The sequence below is a fragment of the Mustela erminea genome, chromosome 6 (genome assembly GCF_009829155.1).
Source record: "Mustela erminea isolate mMusErm1 chromosome 6, mMusErm1.Pri, whole genome shotgun sequence".
Classification (NCBI taxonomy): domain Eukaryota; kingdom Metazoa; phylum Chordata; class Mammalia; order Carnivora; family Mustelidae; genus Mustela; species Mustela erminea.
In genome coordinates, this window is record NC_045619.1 from 29,799,572 (window position 1) to 29,822,653 (window position 23,082).

General features: G+C 36.6%; 1 protein-coding gene across 8 annotated transcripts in view; it reads left to right on the plus strand.

The window, feature by feature from the left end:
- Nucleotides 1-23,082, plus strand: part of ATP2B1 (ATPase plasma membrane Ca2+ transporting 1) — a 121,051-nt gene that overhangs the window by 54,086 nt on the left and 43,883 nt on the right. For all 8 annotated transcript variants that reach the window (XR_004286725.1, XR_004286726.1, XM_032346795.1 and 5 more), the window contains exons 2-3: nt 492-917; nt 18,372-18,569. Coding sequence is in view for 6 of the 8 variants with exons in the window: in XM_032346795.1 (XP_032202686.1) it covers nt 710-917; nt 18,372-18,569 (406 nt within the window). In the remaining 2 variants the exon portion in view is untranslated. The remainder of the gene's footprint in view (nt 1-491; nt 918-18,371; nt 18,570-23,082) is intronic.

The window sequence follows — 23,082 nt, forward strand, 5'->3', positions numbered from 1 at the left end:
TATTAGAAAGAACATGGGTTTGGAGACATCCCAGCCCATCCATTTTTTAGGCATTCGTTAGCTATGCAGAAGCTACTGAAATTCTCTGAGGCTTATTCTTCTCAGTAGAGGGGGAATAATAACACCTCATGCGATTAAATTGTGATGATTAATTGAGAGAATAAATTTAAAGAAATAGTGCTTGGAATGTAAGTGCTGAGTGATAACTGTTAATAACAGTGATACTGAATGAACATAAAATTCAGTCATGTGAAATGTGTTTTCATTTAATAATGGTGAGATCTAGTGTCTTGAAATACAATTTTATTTAGGAGTTATACTTCGACATTTTGTCATGCAAAACACTTTACAGGCGTGAGACTACAGTTAAAATATTTCTGTAATTAAACATGTACTGTGATTAGCTGCTTGAATGATACTTAGAAAATATACTTGTATGCATAATGCTATTAAAAGAGGGATTGTATTAACTTTTAAATATTATCTTACAGATGTGTACATCTCATGATTGATATGAAGAAACAAGTCATGGGCCAAAGGTCAAGATACTTCTCTGGGAAGTGCTGTTGATGCTGCTCTACAAAATCGTACAATGAGTGTTTGGTTTAAGAAAGACTTTCATATTTAAAAGATTTTCATCTTGGAAATACATCAAGTGAAAATTAGAGTCTTTTGGGAAACATTTTCCTCCTAATAAATTATTCTTGTAATGGGCGACATGGCAAACAATTCACTTGCATATAGTGGAGTAAAAAACTCTTTGAAGGAAGCTAATCATGACGGAGACTTTGGAATCACGCTCGCGGAGCTGCGGGCTCTCATGGAGCTCAGGTCTACAGATGCATTACGAAAAATACAGGAAAGCTATGGAGATGTCTATGGCATTTGTAGCAGATTGAAAACCTCTCCCAATGAAGGTGAGTTGTGTTATGTTTGTTTTTAGCTCTTTGTATGGAGAGCACTAGGAATTTGGCTCATAAATAAACCTCTCTCTATATATATATTATTGTATGATTATATCATAATTTTAGTGACATTAAGGTGAGTGGGTTAGCTCTCAGATTGGTGCAGTTAAAGTAACTTTAGATCAGGAAATAATGTTACAGATGTATATATTTAAGTTGGTGGGAGGAAATATTTTGTACTGTTGTGCATATTGCTGCTGCTTGTTTACAGTAACAAGATTGCTTTTCCACTGGAGCTATAGAGAATGGAACCAGGCTGGGTAGCCTCCGGGGGATTCAGTGGAAATAAACCCTGCTCACTTAGCCTTCATTTTATAAGGTGGCTTGAAGTAGTTGTCACTGCCAGTAGCGGACCAAGTTGTTTTTAACCTAAACTGTAATAAATTAGTTCAGAAGGTCCTAAAGCAAATGGAGTAGATTAGAAGCCATTTTTTTTTTTCTAACCTAGCAGACAGTTCCTTTGATTAAAACTAATTTTCAAGTCTTAGAATTATGTTCAATTTCCCTGTGTTCAAAGAAATCTTTGGTTTCATAATTCTCAATTTGTAGTAAGTTTCTTTATGAGAATCAAGAAAAGTCATTATAACTTCATTGCATTATGGCCTTTGAAATGGTTTGAGATAGGTGACCTTTTTTATACATTCATCATGTTGAAAAGAAAATTACAGTTAGGAAGTTTCAGAAAGGCTTTTCCAAATTACAAAGGAAGATACATAATGATGACTGGTGATTGTACTTTAGTAAGGATGGGAAAGTATTAATGTTAAAAGTTAAAGTACATTAGTACATATTCCAAAGCAAGTTCCAGAGAAATTAGGCAGAGTTTTTTTTTTTTTAGTCCATTTATTTTTTAAGTAAAAGTAACCCTCTACACCCAGCGTGTGGCTTGTGTGTGACCTCACAGCCCCGAGATCGAGAGTAACATTTTCTTTTGACTGAGCCAACCAGGTGCCCCCCAAAATGTTTTTCTTAACTTTTTTTTTTTTTTTGGAAACATCTTCTGCCATGCCATAATATATGTGATAAAATTTAAAGTAATGGCAAAAAGTTACTTCCAAAAGTGTTAGAAATTTTTAAATCACATAAAAAATTCTTTAAACTTGTGTGTGTGTGTGTGTGTGTGTGTGTGTGTATTATTGCTATTTGAATTCTTAATTCAAATTTTAATTGGTAGGTAAATATTTTTTCTGAGGTGGCATAATCTTGAGGAAGCCAGTATCCATATTCACACATGTCTGAAAAGGGCTTCCTTGATCACTTGGAGTATGTTCTTTTTCCTGCAAGGCCTGTTAAATCTTTTGTATTTTCTGAATCTTTTCCTTAAGTCAGAACTACTAGAAATGTGGACTTCTTAGTTACTCCTTAATATTGCTGTACCTTTAAGGTAGCAGGGATCCCTGTTGGTGTAAATTCTAGGAATCAGGAACAGACCCATGGACTTTAATAGATAGTAGTTTGACGAAGTTTGTAGCTTGTTCATTATGCAAACCCCTTTTTGAAATATTAGCTCACTTTATATCTCTTTTAGAGATTTGTACATTGATACGCTGTTCTCAGCTGGTAGATTCATTAATTCAACTATATGTACTTTCTACATTGAACCTAACACCTAATTGTTGGATGCTTCATGCTCACCAAATTGTTAAGAAATGCTACCATTAAAAAGCCCTCAATATAACAACAGTTTGTTCATAAAAGTGATACTGAGCTTCAGCTTCAAACCACTTAACTGTACTTCCCCTCAACCATGTTTTTGCATTTCTGTGCTACTAGTTAATCAGAATTCTTGTCTTCTAATAACTAAACACCCCTGTATGGTCTGTTCTCATTTTTAATAGATGTGATTCTCATTTGTTTGCACTGGACTTTCTTTTGTGTTGTTATTTTGGGCAGTAATCCTACATTGATTTTGGCTGTTTATTTAACTGAAAATTTTGCATTTACTACAGTACTTTTAAAATTTGGGGAGGTGATGGTTATGCACCTTTCTTACTACATGATGGAAGCTGTGGATAGTCTTAGAATAATTCACTTACCGCCCAAAATTTGATGTGCATTGTTGCTGCTTTGAGCTATCAAATGAATACATGAAATATTTTCCTCTCTTTTATTCTTGGGAAATTCTTGCTTCTTCCTCATATTACAGATTTTTGTTAAAATTTGCACAAACTTTTGTCTTCACTGGTTAAATATGAACAGTTTGTCATTTTGAAATATTCTTTTAAAAAAGTGAAAAAAACATTTTAAGCATATTTGTGTTTACAGTTGTAGGGTGAAAGAAAAACCGCCACAGGCTTCATAGGCATATTGTTACCAGAGGAGTAGTTTTAGTTTAATTTAGAAATAATTTATTCAGAAAGCTAATGAACATTTTGTCACTGATCAGCTAGGCAAACGATAATAAATAAATCATCATCAGGGATAATCAGCTATGAGTTTGTAGGCCCAAGAGAACGATCCAGACAATAAGTACCCTCTGTTAGTATAACCTGCTTCTAGTCAGGGAAAGTGAGACTAAAATGATTCTTTAAAGAATGTAAATTTGGGAGGCACCTGGGTAACTCAGTGGGTTAAGCCTCTGTCTTCAGCTCAGGTCATGATCTCAGGGTCCTGGGATTGAGCCCCGCGTCAGGCTCCCTGTTTGGCAGGGAGACTGCTTGCTTCCCCCTCTCTCTCTGCCTCCCTCTCTGCCTACTTGTGATCTCTGTCAAATAAATAAAAAAAAAAAAAAGAATGTAAATTTTGATTAAGTAAAAACTGAAGTTTATCTGTTTCTTTAATACTTCATTTAATCATTCCTTGACATATAGTCTTTCATCAGGTCTAGGTTGTTAATTGCCATATGTTTTATATACCCTCTAAAAGAAAAGAACTAGTGTTGGCAGTTTTAACTGTAAGATAATTGTAAGTGTATAATTAAATTACATCCCAATTTCAACAGTGTTAATACAGTGTCAGAATATGTGCCCCTTAGAATTGCTGGGATAGTCCGCTCATGGAGGCTACTACTTTTCTCCGCTGGGCACACACTTTCGTGAATCAGACAATCCCTGACTTATTTTTACAAGGGGGAGACAAATTTACAGGACAGCTAAACATGTAATGTATTAGCAATGTGTGCTTAAGAGAAAAAAATGAGCCGGGAAGGAAAGTCAGAGATACTGAGGATGTGGCTGTTAGATTGCTATCCTGTCTGGAGGAAGAGCAATTGAAGACATTTCTGAAACACAGCTAAAACAAAAAGAAGGTAACACATAGTTAACACTTTCTTGTGTCACATTGGCTGTTGCTAGCAGTTACAAATATTAACTCATTTTATCCTCAAAACAACCTTACCCTTTTTTACAACCAAAGAATCCACAGCACAGACAGGTTAATGGGCTTACCCAAAGTCTCACAGCTCTTAAGTGCCACAGTAGGGATTCAGACCTTGATATGGTCGCCACGGAGAACATGCTTTTAACCCCTGTACCGTGCTACCTGTTTGAAAAGCTCAGTTCATGCAACTTGCAAAACAGTTTTGAGAAAAAGGTACCTGTGTTCTGTCTTCTCAAATAGTAATTTTTGTTGGCAGGAATTTCATGGTGAAAAAATTTTTGAGTTATTTAATAAAGCTTCTGTTGATCAGTTAGTCCTTTTAAAATATTGCCTGTTCAGAAAGTTGGTATTTGTGAACTTCCCCATTTGGCCTGCTGATTTACTGCTTGTCTTCCACAGAGTACCCCTTTAACTGGATTTGAAGCGTACTTTATGTGTACTGATCGATAGAAAGTGTTTTGAGCCAGATGTGATTTTCATATTAAAAATTTAACCATCTTTAACTCTTAAAAGAATTGGAAGTACAAATTTTGAGGTTAACTGAAATGGAGACTGTTATCTCTTGGAGTCCTCAGAATCCGAGAATATACTTTACAAAGAAATTACTTCCTTACAGCATCCTAACTGCATGCAGTTATCCTTGTGGTTTTTTTCTTCATTATCTTTATTGTTTTCCTATAGTGACTTCCTTATTCCTGTTGTAAATCCTACTTCTTGATCCTTTTATTTCCAAATTAGCTTTTGGGATTTTTTTCCCGTTTTAATGTGTTCCTATGTTATTTATATTATATTTTAAATTGGATGGTAGAGTAGACTGTCTAATGATGAGATTTCTAGAATGCAGATCTCTATGCTGGTAGCATGTCATGTCATTCAGTACTGCCGCACTAAATAAAGGGTAACAGTGAATGCCTACCAATTAAAGTCTGGGACAGCGGGATAACTCTGTAAGAGGCATGGATGGCTTCATGGCCTTCTAAAGGGTCAGGAAAGTAAATGAGACACCAAGCTTTTTAAGTGGTAGTTGCTAAAATTAGGTGCAAGAGGAAAAGAAAGCAAAGGGAATAAGAAAAGGAAACAGGGGTAGAAAGAAAAAAAAGAGTTATGCCATAGGAAGCAGGGTAAAGTCAACAGTAACTGATTGCCCTGGCTGACTAATGTTTCCATAATGTTTCAGATGGCAGTTGATATTTGCCCTCCTGGAAGTAAGGCTGTTAGTAATGGTGTGCTTTGACCAGGTCTTCATGATGTAACATACTAACACTAATACTCACATTTGGGAACATATTAAAAAAAAAAAAAAATTAGCCCTTTGCCCAGCATGAATCATCGTTGACTTAAAGGCTACCACAAGAATCCTCTGATACCCTGATGGGTGTGCTTGGTTATACAGGTTGGCACAGCTCTTTCAAGGCACTCAGCAAGGATTTCCATCACCACAGTATGCCAGCCACGTGTATTTTAATACTTACGTAGAGTTACCTGCTAGCATTTTATGTTGATAATCCTGTGCGACCTTGTCCTAGAAATTTATCGCTGCTCTAATAGAAAATTATACATTTAATTTAATACCTGTTCAGGTCACTAGTTTTCATTGCTTATGAACTTTTTGAAGGTAGTAACACTGACCTCTTGTAACTTTGTTGCACATACTTAAAGTTGTCCTTGATGGAGTCTGAAGTAGCATAGCATTAGAGTTTTTTTGTTTTTTTTTTTTTAAGTTTGGTTTTCTGAGTGCAGTTGACATTTTTCCTTTTTATTTAATTTTTTAAAATTTATTTATTTTAGTAGTCTCCATACTCAATGTAGGGCTCAGACACATGACCTCAAGATCAAGATTTGCATGCTTTTCCGACTGAGCCCACCAGGCACCCCTGTGTTTCCTTTTTAAACCATTCTGTTCTGGTTTTCATGATGCTAAATTCTGTGGGCTTTCTTCCTCTCTGGCCAGTTATGTATCAGCCTGCTGCGCTTTCCTTTAGATGTTGGTGGGCCTCAGGTTTCAGTTCCTCTCCACACACTCCTCATCATCGACACTCTTCTGGTAATGCCATGTACTTCTACGACTGCACACATCATCTGGATGCTGGTGGTTTCCACATCTGTAGCTCCAGTCCAGATTTTTACCCCAGACTTCGGGCCTGAAAACTGAATTGTTATAGACCTCTTATTTTCTCAACCTTTCCATACTTTCCTTTCTAAAAGCACACTCTCCTTTTCCCGTTTCCACTGAAACCATTATCCATCTTTTAGGTGGCCTGGACTTGGGCGGGAAACTTGCACCCACTCTCATTCTGTTGGTCAGCAAGACCTAGAAATTCTAACTCCTAACTTGGTCTTAACCGAAGAGTGTCTGCTTGTCTGCATCCCCATTCCTCTGTTTGAGGACTGACTTCATTTATGATAATTGAGATAACAGTGGACTCGGGTGTTTTTTCCCTGTCTCCCTGTATGTTACCTGGCACTTCCTTGCTTAAAGCTAGTAGTGGTTTTGCATTGGCCTTAGAATGAAGTTCTGACCTCTTGCTTAGGTTAACAAATCTTTTGGGGGATCTGACCCCTGCTTACTTCTCTTATCTTGTTTCTTCTTCTCAGCTCTTCTCTTCAGTGTTTGAGCATAGCAGAATTGCAGTTTCCTTAAAAACTATTGTGCTAAGGTGACTCTTGTTTCTGGGTCTCTTACATACCATCTTTTTCTTCTTTTTTTTAAAAAAAAGAACAAAGGTACAGAGTAGCCTAGTGGGGTTTTTGCTACTCCATTTATTCACTTTAATTTTATTTACTATTATTTTTTTAAGTAGACTCCACAGCCAGTGTGGGGTTTGAACTCAGAGATCAAATCGCATGCTCTACCCATGGAGCCAGCCAGGTGCCCTATGTCTTAATCATTCTTAAGACCTCAAATTAGATACCTTAGAATTTCCTCATCTGTCCCTAACCCTTTAAATTTTGGATTCTAGCTCCCTGTGTATATTCCCATACTACCTCACCACCCCCGTCATAATACTTAATACAGTTTGCCATGATTAACTGGTTACTTGTCAGCTTGCCCCACGAAACTATGAGTTCTTTGAGGGCGAGTGCAAGAGAAAGGCATGTTGTCTGACTCATTTCCCTTTGTGGGCTTACTTAGTGGCCATCACAATGCCTGGCCCATGGAAATGAATGTGAATATTTCACTTTAGACCAGTGTTGCCTCAAATGAAGAGCAATCTCCTTTTTTGAAATTGAGCATATTAGTTTGTTTCCCAAAAAGAATGCAAGTAAACATAAATTTTCACATGCTTTCTCGGTCTGCATGTTTCCCTGCAGCCTTTACTTAGACGAGTTGGGGCGGCTGCTGTCACCACTGTGTTCCTCTCTCTCTCACACACACATAGACACACACACACACATGCACAGATAGAGACACGTACAGAAATTGATAAGACTGTGGTATTTGCTGTCGTAGCCGTGATTGCCGGTAAAGCCCTTCTGCTTCCTACATTCCAGTACTTTACCCTTCTCATTTCCTAAACTGACACATGATTTTATTAGTCGCAGAAGTTGTGGTGCTTTGTTTTCTTATAAAACATCAGGTTGTGATAAAGTTTGAATTTTACGTCTTTTCCAAATATATAGACAATACTCTTGAGCCATTATCTGCTCATAGGATGAAAATAGACTGCCCTGCCCCCTGCGCCCTTCACTTCCCACAGTGGTAAATCCAGACCAAAAGCAGATAATGCTGAGACTATCAACCTTAAAGAAAACAAATGGTACTTTAATTAAACAAAGATGAGTCTATTTGAGAGTAGCAGGGGAATTGGCATTCAGGACAGGCAAACTATGGCAAGCTGTAGCCCAGTCTGAGGAGACAAAGCGGGGAGACTACCTGTTTGGAAGAAATTGAGGAGGGTTGTTTTGAATATGACTCCACTGGAGAAGAACAGGAGTTCGAGGTTATGGTGGTTTCTCACCGGCTGCAAGTGGTGGGCAGTTGGCCCTTACTGAGGCATGTGGAAATCTTCCTCCTTCCTGCTGGTCATGTAAGTTGAGATGAGTGCTACGTGCATGAGAACCGTCCCTTCATGGCTTCCCGACTACATTTTAAATTAGATTTTCTTGATTCGTTTTCATGTTTTCCCCTTTTGATTAAGATCTTTCTCAGAAAGCATCACTGATTAAGCATCAGGTGGTTCTTTTTGATGGAAATATTTTTGTCTGTTTGTGTCTTTTGGTGCTTGGAAGGACCTTTTTCTAGGAGTCATGTCCCATGTGAGGATGAGGGAATGGGGACTAAGTAGCGAGTGGAAACCAGGGAGGCCACATCTGAGTAACAGGGGAGATATGAAGGAGGGGCTCTCATGCATTTCCCATTCATAGATTCATATCTTATCAGGTCTCTAAACATGAGATCGTCTGAGAGCCTTGAGCTAGCATTCTGTTTGCTACATTATTTTCATGACCTTCAGAACTAGCAGGAAGGACTGACCTCAAAAAGGGGTTTGAGGGTACCACGCTTGAATTTCTCATTGTCCCCAGAGCTGTTGGAATTCTCCTTTGGTCCTGCAGTCGCCACCAAATCTCCTAGTGCTGACTAGGAAATTCCAGGTTGGCTGGTCAATGTGCTTTTTAAGCCAAGTGGGTTGCTCAATGATCTTATGTAACTGAGTTTTAACTTCCCCAGAAGTGTTAATCCAGGTGCAGCAGGTGGTGTTGGCCACGGCACAGACTCTTCCTTGCTCAGCTAAACAATTATCAAGGACTGTCATGTTATCGGCTTTGGCCAGAGAGTGTAAGGCTCTTTTTTGGGCAGCTATTGTCTAGACAACTGATTCTGCAATATCTCCAAGAGTTAAGGAAAAATTTCTGATCATATTCTTGTTTACATGTACTCCTGACTGAGGAAATACAGCCCTGCTAAAGGAAGTGAATCCTAAATCATGAAAGCCTCCTGCTAGGTCCTTTCTCATTTGACAATGTAAATACTGGGAATTTGACCAATGAAGGTGCCTTAGTTGGATTGTCAGAAGTTAGGGGCATGGTCAGATCTTAAAAGGCCTTGCCTTGATATGCACTAGTTGTTGATAGGCCCACATTTATAGCCCACGGAGAATGATAGCCACCACAGACAAACATAAGTCCAACTGGGGCACAAATCACTCACTCAGATGGCACTGTTAATAGGGTAGAGATTTTAATGTTAAGTACAACAGTCTGAAAGGCAAACCCCTCCTTTAGCAGTGGCCTTGGAGAAATGGATGAAGATTTTCTCTTTCCAGGACAATGCCAGAGTAAAAGAAAGAGAAGGAAAAAAAAAATTCCTGTTTAAATTATGAGGTTTTGATTTGGCATCAAGAGAGTAAGCAGTCAGCCTTTATGTCAGCTACTTCTTTTTCTAGTCTGTTTGATTTGGAGGTCTCAATGTCTGTGCAGGACCAGGTGTCAGATGGAGCCTTCTTCATCCATGAGATACATGTTCAAGGCTTAAGTCCCTGAAGTTTGTCTGCCATCTGGGGAGTGAGGAGGACCTGGTATAGTCCCTTCCAAGTACAGTCATGGGCAATCTTTGTTCTGATTGATTCCAGATCAGAAGTGTGAGAGAAAATTGGAAATGTTCCTTTGAGAATTGTAGCTAGATTTTGAGGAAATCAGAATTCAGGATCCAGTCCAATTTGCAGGTTTGTAACAGAAACTCCAAGACAATTAACAGGATTAAAGAAAAATATAAGCATAATTTTTCTTTCTCTGCAAGTACCCTCATTTTTTATAATAAAACTATTTCTTTGCATTAAACTTTGCCTGGTTATGTACATTAGTGCAGCAAGAATAGTGATTAACCATCCAAACTCTTAATTAAAACTGTTTTTGCTGGAATTTTGTAAGCAAGGTACCAGATTGATTTTTCCTTCAAAGGACTTCATTGGCTGTGTAAAGTCAAACTTCACTCCTTAAAACTCTTGTTTTATCTGAATCTATGCACATTTCTCAACTATGATAACTCCAGCCAAAGCTTTGGTAATATAACAGATGTTTCTCTGTCCTGATACAAGAAGAACAGATCCTTATTGAATTTATGCAGATAATTGTCATGAAGATAAAAATACTCAGTTTCATATTCTGGAGGGATCATGTGGAGAGATAAAGCAAATGTTTTATTTTATTGATGAAGGTGCGTATGGCCAAATTGTTGAAAGCTTAGGAGAAAGGAAAAGGTTTCCTAAAATCTGAAGAAGCATAACATTAGAGAACCAATAATGTTTTAAACAAGAAGTCATAGAAATTATAGTCACCCTATTCAGTTCATTCAGTCTTGTGTTTTTAATTCTTGTTCTGCTTGAATTCAGTTTGCCACTAGTTCTGGAAATTCTTACCCAGTTCAGTGTTATTATCTTAAAGTTATCAGAGAAGTGTCCTTTCCTAAATCTCTTTGACGATCAAGTAGTTTTTCAGGAACACTTGTAAAAGTGTCAGAATAAAACAATAACTGTCTGTAAATGACCAAAAGACTTCAAAATGGCCATGGCTAAATGCCCAATGAGATTTCATTATAATGCAGCCAAGATAAAAATTTGGTTATTTTTGTGACAGACACTTTAAGTAGTAACTAGAATTAGAAATGTTAACGTGATGTCAGGACATACAAGATCTTTAGAAATTTCATGCTATTTTTCCTTATTACATTAATAACATTTCCACACAAATATATTCTAAGAAGGCTTAACATCACCTGTTTGACAATACTTCCCATATAATTTAACATACTAGGCAAGTCTAATTAATTTAACATCTCCTTCTTTATAAGGAAAACAAATCCTTTGAAATGTTCCAAGGACCCTCTGTAATAACCTAAAGTCAGTTCAAGGTCAAAATACTACCTTTAGAATTTGATTTGGGAGAAGTTTGTCAAAAACACCAAAAGGCTTGGACACTTAGGATGTGAGGTCGCTGTGAAACAATACTTGGGTATTGATTTAACCAAAGCAACAAAGATTTTGCAGGAAAATACAGAAAGCTACATAGTTGTAAAAAGCCTTAGCTTCTTTAGTATTGAAAATAACTTTTTAAAAAAGTAATCAAAGATCTGATGAGGAAAAACACACAATGTTTATTTTTCTAGGCAGATTACATTAAAAGTAAAGAAAAACTTGTTTACAGTAGCATATTAAGGGCAGTTCAGTAATGTAAGAAAATATTGTGCTTTTAACAGAGAAAAAGAAAATTCTAATTTTGTACCAGTGTCCTTTTGATGGTAAAACACCTTTTTTTAAAGATTTCATTTTTAAAGATTTTAATTTTTTTAGAAGATTTAAAAGATTTTATTTTATTTATTTTAAAGATTTTTTTTTTTTTTTTTTTTAAGGTTTAAAGAGAGAGTGAGCACAAACAGAGGCTGGGGCGGGGTGGGGGTGGGCAAAGGGAGAGGGACAAGCAGATTCCAGTGAGCAGGGGCCTAACTATCTGGGCTGGATCCCAGAACCCTGGGGTCATGACCTGAGCCTGAGTCAAACACTTAACCCACTGAGCCACCTAGGTTCCCCATCTAAAACTCATTTTTAAATAAATTTATTTTTAATCTTAACCAGCTTGACCACCCATTAAAATCTCCAAATCTTCCTTTTCCAAAGACCTACCTTTCTTTTTTACATTTAGATTTTATCCTGTCTTTGCTCGTTTCAAATAACCAGCCCCTTTTCCTTTTTTAAATAACCAGTCTCACTTTGTAGCAGACTTTCCCTCAATAAAAGTGCATGTCTGGGCACCTGGGTGACTAAGTTGGTGAAGCATCTGCCTTTGGCTCAGGTCATGATCCCAGGTGTCCTGGGATCAAGCCCCACATCAGGCTCTCTGCTCAGCAGGGAGCCTGCTTCCTCCTCTCTCTCTCTCTCTCTGCCTACTTGTGATCTCTGTCTGTCAAATAAATAAATAAAATCTTAAAAAAAAAAAAAAAGAATTACTTCCTTGAAGTTGTACTTTAGCATTTACACCTCAGGGGCACAAGGAAGAATGGGAGTTACAAGCCTTTAAAGATCAATAGGAGGGGAGGTTTGGGGATTGGGAAAAAGAAATGGGCAGATTTTGAATTTGCCTCTAGAGTTGCATTTCTAGTTTTACAAAGATTGTGAGATGAGGATAGTTGCTCCCAATTCCTCAAAGAATTGGGTTGCCACTTAATGACATCAGAGCTTAATCCACCCATCCAACTGCATTATCCTCAGTACAGAGGAGAGCACCTTAACAAAATTTCCTCTCAGTCACCAACCACTGCCTCCAGTCATGTTTTCTGCCTTTTTGTGTATTCACTAATCTCTGGAGTTAATCCAGTTATTAAAATGTTAGAGGATTTTCTATGAGTTTAAGAAGCTACTTAACTATAGTCCTTCGTTTGGTCTTTACTGTGGCCCTTGACCAAGAAATGAAAGCTACCTGAGGAGAATTACCTGTAGCTTCAGGTGGTCTTATTGGAAAAGGTAACTGTTTAATAGTCTCTTCAGAGTGGAAAGGCAATTCAGACAGGATTACTAGAATGAATATTCAAAGAGGGGAGCTGTATGAGAATTTTGTCAGTCTTATAGCCTTTTGTTTTAGCTAACTCTTGTGTCTTCACATTTTCATTAGCCTTTTTACAACAAATCTCTCATTAAAGCTATTTTGGGATTTTGAGATTTGGAGGCTTCTGCATGCCAGTAAAAATAGGTATCTCATTCTGTTTAATTTGATAGTCCTTACTTTCAAGTTCACTTCTTAAATGATCTTATCTAACTGGAACATTTCTCATAATGGCCATTGTAATTCTACGTTGTCTTTAGTAAGATTTTGCCATTTTTACAGATATTTACAGCTTCTGGAACCATAGTGTTTAGATGTAAAAATAGGCAGGTATGCCAGAAGGTGGCTTGCTTAACTTTCTGGATTTTAAGGATCCCATTACTCAGAGTAGAAGTACATAAAACGAAAGTGTATTCACCAAGAAGGGTACTATCTTAACAAAAGCAGACCTGAGATACAGCTGGAGAGCTAAACCAAAAGAAGGGAACTTGTATCCTAGAGGAGACTCACTGAATCCAAAGGAAAAAGACAACTCACAGAAATGAAGAGTGCAAGGGGCTTAAGGAGTGTTTTGTGGGATCTAGAAAACAGTTGTGAGGGTCATTAGTTCCTAGGGGTTCACCTCCTTCCGATCCCACTTCCGACACCAGGTAATAATAACCTTAAATGAAACAAGTGGTAATTTAATTAAACAGTTTAAAGATAAGCATATTCAAGAATAGCAGTGATGTTGCAAGTCAGGGCAGGCAGATAAGGTGAGCCATAGGCAAGTCTGAGGAGACAAGAGGGGAGGCTACCTTTTATTAGGTTCTGAGAGGAGATTAATAGAGTTGTTTTGAACCTGGCTTCATTAGAGAGGAGCAAGAGCTCAGTGTTGTGGCATTTTCTCACTGGCTGCAACTGGCAAGTCATTTGTTGTTCTTGAGGCATGTGGAAATCTTCCTCCTTCCTGTTTGTCATTTAAGTTGACATAAGTGATACATGTATAAGAACTTTCCTTTCATAGCATCCTACCTCTATTTTATTTTATTTTTTAAAGATTTTATTTATTTATTTGACAGAGAGAGTCACAAGAGAGAAGGAACACAAGCAGGGGGAGTGGGAGAGGGAGAAGCAGGCTTCCCGCCGATCAGGGAGCCCGACATAGGGCTTGATCCCAGGACCCTGGGACCATGACCTGAGCCGAAGGCAGCCACTTAATGACGGAGCCGCCCAGGTGCCCCCAGCTCCATTTTAAATCAGGTTTTCTTTATTCATTTTTACTTCTACCTTTGATGGTTTTTAAAAATACTTTTTCTGGTTTTGAAGGTAACTGGGCCATGAGGAGATCAGTGCTAAAACATGCCCTTTGCCTCACTGACACTACACTACCATCAACTGAGCCAGTGGTACTAGGCAGATTTGTTGTTACATTAATTCATAAGTTATACTTAATGATTTCATTTCACATGTACACTGTTTTAAAAATTCAGACCATGTAGTCTCCTTACTAGTTTCATCAGCTTAGCTCTCTCCCTTTGCCTAAGAACTTTGCTTTCTCTCTCCTAACAGTGGAAGCCTCTTCTTGCACTTAGAGCAGGCTAACACTTACACCCTGGATTCCATTCCCCTTACCTCTTCAAAGGCTTTACTCTAGTGTTAGCCTTTGTTTCTTGTGTTGTCTTCTCTATATGATTATTTACACTTGTAAATTACTTGAGCTAATATCTATCACTCAGCTTTTTAAAAACCTAATGGGTTTTATTTACACTTTAAATTCACTTTTACTGCTTAATTTTTCTCTGCTGTATCATATTCCTGGAAGAAGTTCTATGACCATAGTTTGCACTCATTTTCTAATTCTTGTTCTCTCTTCAGTTCTTTCTAATCAGACTTTCTTTACAACACTCTACTGTAAGATTTCTTAATCAAGGTTGTCAGCCTCCATCTAGTGAAAGCCAGTCGTCCATTCTCTGTCTTCACCTTACTCATTTGACAGAATCATCCACATGATATTCATCTTTGTTTAAAAAAAAAAAATTCTCCTTTTCTAGACTTCCATAGTATTAGATGAGCTTGTTTTTGAGCCCCTCCCCCTCATCCCCACCTGTTTCTTTGGGTTGCCTTTGGCTTTTCTTCCCTTATCTGACCTTCAAATGTTGGGAGGGTTCCAAGGCACTAGGTCTCAGACCTTCTCTCCCATCTGCTTTCTGGGAACTCTCATTAGGCCCATGGCTCCAGAATCCTCTATAAACATGGATGATTCTCTGATTCAGGCCTCTTCCTTGAGTTCCAGATACGGCTAGCTAGCTGTCTCACAGACATCTCCTCTGGTTTATTTAATGGGCATCTCTTGTGTAAATCTTTAAAATGAAAACCATTAACTCTTGCCTCTCTTTTTCCACTCAATTCTGCGATTCCCAAAGCCTGCTCTATCTTGGTAAACGGTCTTTAGTATTCATCCATTTAAATGTATAGACCCCCTACCCCCCATTCCCCACCCACAAAATACTAATACTGCTCTTTATTCTTTTTCTTTCATCCATGTACAGTCTTTTAGCAAGTTCTGTCTGATCTTTTTGCAGGATAATTGGTAGATCCAATTAAAAATTCAGATACAGGCTACCCTCATCTCTTACTTTGTACAGCGACAGCCTCCCTAATAGTGGCCTTTTCCCTCCACTCTTGAACTCTTCAGTTTATATTTTGTACAACGATTAAAATGACATCAATTATTACTGCAGTGCTTTAAAACCCATTCATTGTAGAAAGGTTTCTGTTACAGGTAGAATAAATACTAGTCTTCTCTGTGTTACTTAGTCTCTTTGTTTCGGTGCTATGTAACACAAGCTTCTGAATGTATAATTTGTTCACAGTGATTCTTCTGGATGTAGAGTAGTCCCTTGAAGTAGTAAATATTTGCTGGGGAACAGACTATTGTTATAAAACCCTTAACTTCATTATATTTATATTATATAAGTTTATTATTTGATATTTATGGAAATTCAAGTGTAATTAAAACCTGTAGTGTTCAGTTTGTAACTTGTCATCCCCTTACTTAATAGCTGTTATTCTAAGTTTATGATTTGATACTTTGTACCTTCTTCTTGGGTCCTTCTAAACAACTTTGTAAGTTACACCAACAAATTTTAATGCCCCTCCCCCAGCTGAAGAAGTTAAGTCCTATGTGCAAAATTTCAGTAGGCGAACTGGAATCTAGGCCTTCTTGTTCCTAAACCAGATAACTTTATTGATGTTAATGTCCTAGGTGTGTGCTTGGGGGTGGTACAGAAGAATTAGAATAACCCTTAAGACCAGCTGCTTTTTTATTTTCTAAATTTCCTCCAGTTACATTTTTAAGCTGTCTTTAGTTCTTTGGCTAAAGACATTTTTTTTTAAATATTTTATTTATTTATTTGATAGACAGAGATCACAAGTAGGCAGAGAGGCAGGCAGAGGGAGAGGAGGAAGCAGGCTCCCTGCTGAGCAGAGAGCCCGATGTGGGGCTCGATCCCAGGACCCTGAAACCATGACCCGAGCCGAAAGCAGAGGCCTAACCCACTGAGCCACCCAGGCGCCCCTAAAGAGTTTTTATCAGCATTAACATAAAATACTGGCCTCTGTTATAACCAATGTAAGTTTTGGCCAGTTATTTTATAGTTAATAGTGATGATATTTTAAACTACTAGGTGTTACAAATATGTAATTAATGATAGGTCCTATTAAGTGTAAGTTAAACTGATAGAACCGGTATCTTCAGACGAGTTCTTAGCAAAAAAATATTGGTGATTGACACAGGGAAAGAATGCAGTCTTTTATTTTTGCTAGTAAGATCACTGAAATACAAGACAAACTTACTATTTAATATCTTTATATGAAAGAAAGAACACTTAATTCAAAAAGCAGCAAGCACATAATCTCAGAACATTGCAAGGTTTAGTTCTTTAAAATAAATTTTGTTTTGTGGAAAACGTCACTACATTGATTGTCTTATCCCTCAGTTAAACCACAAACCCGTGCTAACTGCTTGTAGCCAGGTGTGATCTGGGAGCATTGCTCTAGTCAGAAGGAACTATGTAGCTCCTAAATTATAATTTGCAAGTTGCATCTCTCATACTGTCTTTCCCCTGATCACAATTAGTACAGTCCTTTGATTCCTTTCTTTCTTTTAAAACTCTGTTTCAAAGCCCAGAGCTCTGTGGAAGATTTCAGATGATGACTTCTGTCATCAGACAATCTGAAACACTTTTTGCCCAGAATGGACTGACCTTGTTACAGTTGCTAATAAAAACATCTCTGGAATCTTCTTGATAACATTAACAAAGTCAATAATTACTTTAAAAAGTTTGTATTCATTTCTTACTGTTTTTTGTAGCAGCATAATTTCTTTGTTCTCTCTTCCACTCTCTGCCTGCCTCCACATTGAGATCACCAGCTGAAACACTGAAAACCAAGAGCCTTCCAGTAATCTGCTGTTTTCCTGTCTCCCTCCTTTCTTTGATACTTTGTACCTTTCTTGTTCTCTTAGAATGAGCTCTTTCAACCCCCACCCCCCGAAAAAGATTAAGTTAACTAAATTAATTATAAATTTCAATTCATGATGATAAATTGAAAGTGGTATCATTCTGGTACCTTATCCGCCTCCTTTGATATTTTTAAACAGACTAAGGGAACAAATCATTTGTCACTGCTACCTGTGTTTTCATTCCCCCCCAACAAAAATGTAATTTTGTGCAAACTTTGCTTTAGCTGATGGGAATATATTTAGGTTTGATAGGATCAGCAGGGTTAGATTAGAAGAGAACCTGCTAGATGGGCTAGATGGGGTGAAGGAAAGGCAAAATTGATGTTCATCCAGCTCTCCCTTAACCTCTGCCCTCATAGCTTTCCACTCCTACATTCAGGCGATAAATGTTATGTGTCCTGTGATACATCTTTTCCCTTGCAGTGACTGTGGGTGCGGTCAGTGGCACTACCTATTTCTTAAGCTGGAACAAAATCCTAAAAGTAAAATTCTGAAGAAAAATCATCCTAAGTTTCTGGTTTTTGTGACTTGCAAATCTTTTATCAGTACCAAGTATATAGTAGACATTTTAGTAGAGAAGGTTTAGAGTTTAAATTAACTTTTCATTGTTCTTTAGTAAATAAGAGTGAGTTAACCAAGATTCTGTAAGTAAATCAAATAAATACATAATTCCCCATTTTTGGAGCGAAAACATCATCCGTAAAGGTCAGGGAGATGTTTAATTCCAGTATAAAACCCATCCAGCTGTCATATCAGTTCTGGTCTCTGGCAGTCTACAAGATGGTATAAAGTAATTTGATCAAAAATAAGCAGTTTGGAAAAGTGAAAATTCTTAATCCAATCTTGGAGCTGTCTACCTGAAATGTCCTTTTAAAGTTCTGTACACGTTTTTCAGGAATTTAAATTCTGTACATTTGGTCTAATGCATAAAAATCCTATCAAAAGGATCTTAGGAATTGTAATCTAAAGTGTGATGAATATGTTTTGAATAAAATAGGTAGTTTCATTTGTAAATGTGAGACTTTTTACTGAAATTTGTTTCTTTTCACTAGGTTTAAGTGGAAACCCTGCAGATATAGAGAGAAGAGAAGCAGTGTTTGGAAAGAATTTTATACCTCCTAAAAAGCCAAAAACCTTTCTTCAATTAGTATGGGAAGCATTACAAGATGTCACTTTAATTATACTAGAAATTGCAGCCATAGTATCATTGGGCCTTTCTTTTTATCAACCTCCAGAAGGGGATAATGCACGTAAGTAAATTGGGGAGGGGAAAAAAGAAAAAGACTTTAATGTGTGATGTTGGTAAGTTCAGTTCATTTGCATACTTATAATGTAATAATAATAGCAGGTCAGCATTTATTGACCATGCTAGACACCATTCTACTAGTGCTTTTAATAGTTCTTCAAATAGTCCATCTCGGATAATTGTACAGTAACACTATGAGATGGTGTCACTTCTAAGTGAAATACAGAGGTTAAAAAAGCTGCCAAACTGTGCCGTACCATGTGTTGTCAAGGAGCTAAGCCATATATCAGTGGGGTTTGTGCCACTTCGAACACTATATTGAGATAATTATAGTTTTAATTTTGGTGTGTGTTTTTTTTCTTAATTTTGGGAAGCATTACGAAAACAGTATTTTTTTCTCTTACCTAATCCATTATTTTTCAAGTTCTTAAATTGTGTTATTATATGCATGATTTGGGTAATTTCCTTGACATTCTAAAAATGTTTCTACTATGAAGTTTCTTGACCAGTAGAAAAATACATCATACAGTGGTAATGGTATATCTACTTTAACTTATAACTACAAATGGTTTTGTTTTTCTCCCACCTTTCTGTGTTCATTTCTTTTTTAAATTTCTTACCCTTTTTAAAAAGCTTATTTAAAATAGATATTCTTTGACAGTACATTCTGTAACTGCTGAGAAATCTAGCTTGGGTTTTGCTTGCTGTATTTAAAACCGTAGAGTGAACGCATAGTAGTTTTTATATCAGAAGAGTGATGGACCAATATTTTTGTTCGTAAAAACTTTATTCTTACGCCTTTTAAGTTATGAAAAGTTTGATAAGTATTTGCTGACTCTAAGTTTGGCTTAGGCGGTGTTTTAAAGTAATTCCATAAAAGGTGTGCCTGGAGCTCATTTGAGTTTTGGTTTTTGGGTCTTTTTGTTCATTTGCTTGAGAAAGTTGGTCACAGAATACATTATTTTATCTGAGCCCAGTATGGATCAGTGGTTTTCAGCAGCAGTAGCACTGTTCATATTTTGCACCAGAACATTCTTTGTTGCCCTGCATGGCACCACCTTCCAGTGGAGGCAGCCAGAATGCATCCCCATATTGCCAGTTTTCTCATAGGAGGCAAAATTGCCTGTGACTGAGCATCACTGATCTAAATAAGAAAAGATTTAGGCAGTATTCTTGTCAACATTGAGCCAAATTATTTTTGAAACTTGTCTTTATTTTTGTTAAATAATACATATTTTGCTATAGAAAGATGAGGAGGGAAAAACGACAATTCATAGGAAATACTATTCACCCAAAATCTCACTTCTTAGAGATTACTGCTCTACCATTTTGATACATAGTCTCCCAGATTTTAAAAGTACATTTGTGTGGGTTACTTATAAAGGTATCTGTGTACATGTGTGGGTAGACCTGAGGGTCTGTAAATGCATGTCTTTTATATGACAAAGAAAGGTCATACCATATTCAGCAACACACAGCTAAGTTCTATAGTGCTATTTACCCAACTAGCATTATGGAATATTGGGAATTGTTACTCTACATTTCAGTGAGTTGGCAGATTATTAATTTTTTTTTAACTTTTAACATTTTTTACTCCCAAGATTATAAAACTAAAAAAAAATATTTTCAGTGGGAGTGGATTTTGTTAGCAGGACAAATCGTTTTGGAACTTGGACTGCTTTCATTTGTAGGATGTAGTGACAAAGCCCTTTCCCGAATTTACTTAAGGAGAATACTGGCATTAGATCCAACTGGGAAGATAGTCTAGAGTTGTCCGTGTCGTAAGACACTTCAAAAAAGGGTCACAATCTACTAGAAGGTGGTGAAAAGTTAGTGTTTACATTTTTTTTGAACATTTATTAGTGTACTCCTTTATCTTTTCATCATGTTACCTGTTAACACTAAGTAGTAATTTACTTGAAATCCATTAATTGTCTTTCTACAGTCCTGGAACTCTAAATTCTCAAAATTTCTTACTAGTGCTGTTTGGTGTGAAAATGAGCACTATAACCTACTCTGTAAACAAATCTTTAGTCACTAGCATAATACTGATGATTCTCAAACCTTTTGGTCTCAGGGCCGCTTTACACTCATAGTATTAAGAATTCCAAAGAGCCTTTGGATTATATGAGTTACATCTTAGATATCTACTGTATTCTTAATTAAAATCAAGAAATTTAAAAATATATTGCATTTAAAAATTATAACCAGCCTGCTTTCTTCTCTCTCTGCCTGCCTCTTTGCCTACTTGTGATCTCTCTGTCAAATAGATAAAGAAAATCTTTAAAAATTTTTTTTAAAAAATTATAACTAAGTTCTTGTTATAATAGAAAATTATAAATACTGAAATTATTATTAATGAACTTTTTAAATGAAATAATGAAAATAGTAGTAGTAGTGTTCTTCATTTCTTTGTGTCTTTTCAGTGTCTGGCATAATTGAAGATAACTGAATTCTCATCTGCTTCTGCACTTAGTGTGTTGTGTTAGCACACATAATGTAGTCTTTGGAAAATTCCACTACACATTCCTGAAATTTAAGGCAGATTACATCTTAGTATTATTATAAACATAGTTGACCTTGGGGGTTCCTCCTGGGGTTCCTAGATGGTACTTTTGAGAACTCCTTCTTTATATTGTTAATGTACACACTTGATGCACCATCCAAGAAATAGCTCAAGTGGAGAACTTTAAGAATGGAGTATTTGCCTTGCAGTAGAGTGTAGACTGAATTTAGACTCTGCATCTCTCTCAGGTGAATTTACAGGGGACCACTTTGGGAGAGACAGATTTGTGTTGCTATATTTGTACTTGGACTTCACTGAAAGCATTATCAAAATACTTTATACATATGTGTGTGTGTGTATAATTGGTAAACTATAATCCTTTTGTGACTTTGATTTTGCAATTATTTTTTTCATTGCAGCTACTCTAAAAATTTGTGATGATCAGGAAAAGGATTTAATTTCTAGAAGTATTTTACTACCATCTATTTCAAGATCATTCTAACTTTATCTATATAATCTAAAGTAGAACTATATATGAAATGAAATATGGCACCGACTTGTTTCATGTTCTCTTTTGAAATATTCAGTCTTCTAGTTCTAAATATGCATACGAGATTTAAAGCTGAGAATGATAGAATTGCCTCATAATTCCTTCCCCCCGATCTCTTTCGCATTGATCTTTAAACTTTTTTGGTTATATACCTTATTGGGAAGAAATCTGAGCATATATCTGCAAATGATGCATTTGTGAATTAAATTTATTTAGAGCTGTCTACGTAATGTGTATATTTATATTGTATATACTGTATTTTTATAATGTGCATAGTCTTAAACATATGCAAAAATATAAACTGAAATATTAAAAAGATGAGGTTTAAAATTTTGATGTTTAATAACCATAAAATACCATTATTGATAGCATGATTGAGTATACATTATTATATTTTATAACTTTGGTTAAACCTTGATTTCCCTTGATTTGGGTCTGAGTTCAGTTTATTTTAGAACTTGGCTTTAATGTTCCTGATAGCTGTAAAGAAACTTACAGCGTTATGTAAATCCAAGTGCAGGAAGTGTATTCACTAATGGTATTTATTTTCACTCCATCCATCAGTTAAATAAACGTTTCTGTTGACATATGACTGGCAAATTCCATCTTCTGCTTTCAATGTGTTGTTTTTGTACACTGTTGTAACATTTTTCATTTTTAAATTTTTAACCAATGAGGTCAAAGCCCATTGAAATGCTTCACTTGGAAGATGATATTTTACCTGCATTTCAAGTTCGCAAAAGTGGTCAACATGGGATTTCAGCCTTCATCAGTTCTTGAGTCCAGACTTGGGCTACTTAATTCAGAGAGCTGATCTATCTTCTGGGCAAGGGAAAGGGGGAGGAGAAGCTGTCCTACAGCTGGCTTCTACTGTTCAGAACGTTGTAAACCATAAACTAGTTATTGTGTACGGTGACAGTGGTCATTTCTTCAGCTCAGATGTAATTCAAAGAGAAGTTTTTATATTTAGATGGGGAAGCTAGCACTCTTGATGGGTTGTAGTGCCATCTCCTTTGGAGAACATGCTTTTGTACCCATTGATGGCTAAATCCTGTTGATGGTCCTTGGGTTTTTGTGTTTATTTGTTTTTCATTCACATCATCCCTTTTATTTCACCGCCACCAGTTGATTTTATTACACTCTTCTGTGTTCTGTCTCTTCATCTGTCCCACATACCTCTCCTGGATTAATCTTTATTCAGAATCTTTATATATCAAATCATATCTTTGTTTCATGCTCATGATTTTGGAACTTGCTTTAATTACTTCTAGTATCATTCATTTACTCATTCTCTTCTTTGAATAATCTTTTTCCTGCTTTACCTGTCCTAAGAGAATAATTGACTTTCTTCAGACTGTTCAGCTCAATCCTCGGTAAGAAAGAACTTTTTTATATAGGTATATGCAGAAGAACATACGCCTTCATGTGAATTTATAAATAACCCAAGTGAACTTTAAAGAA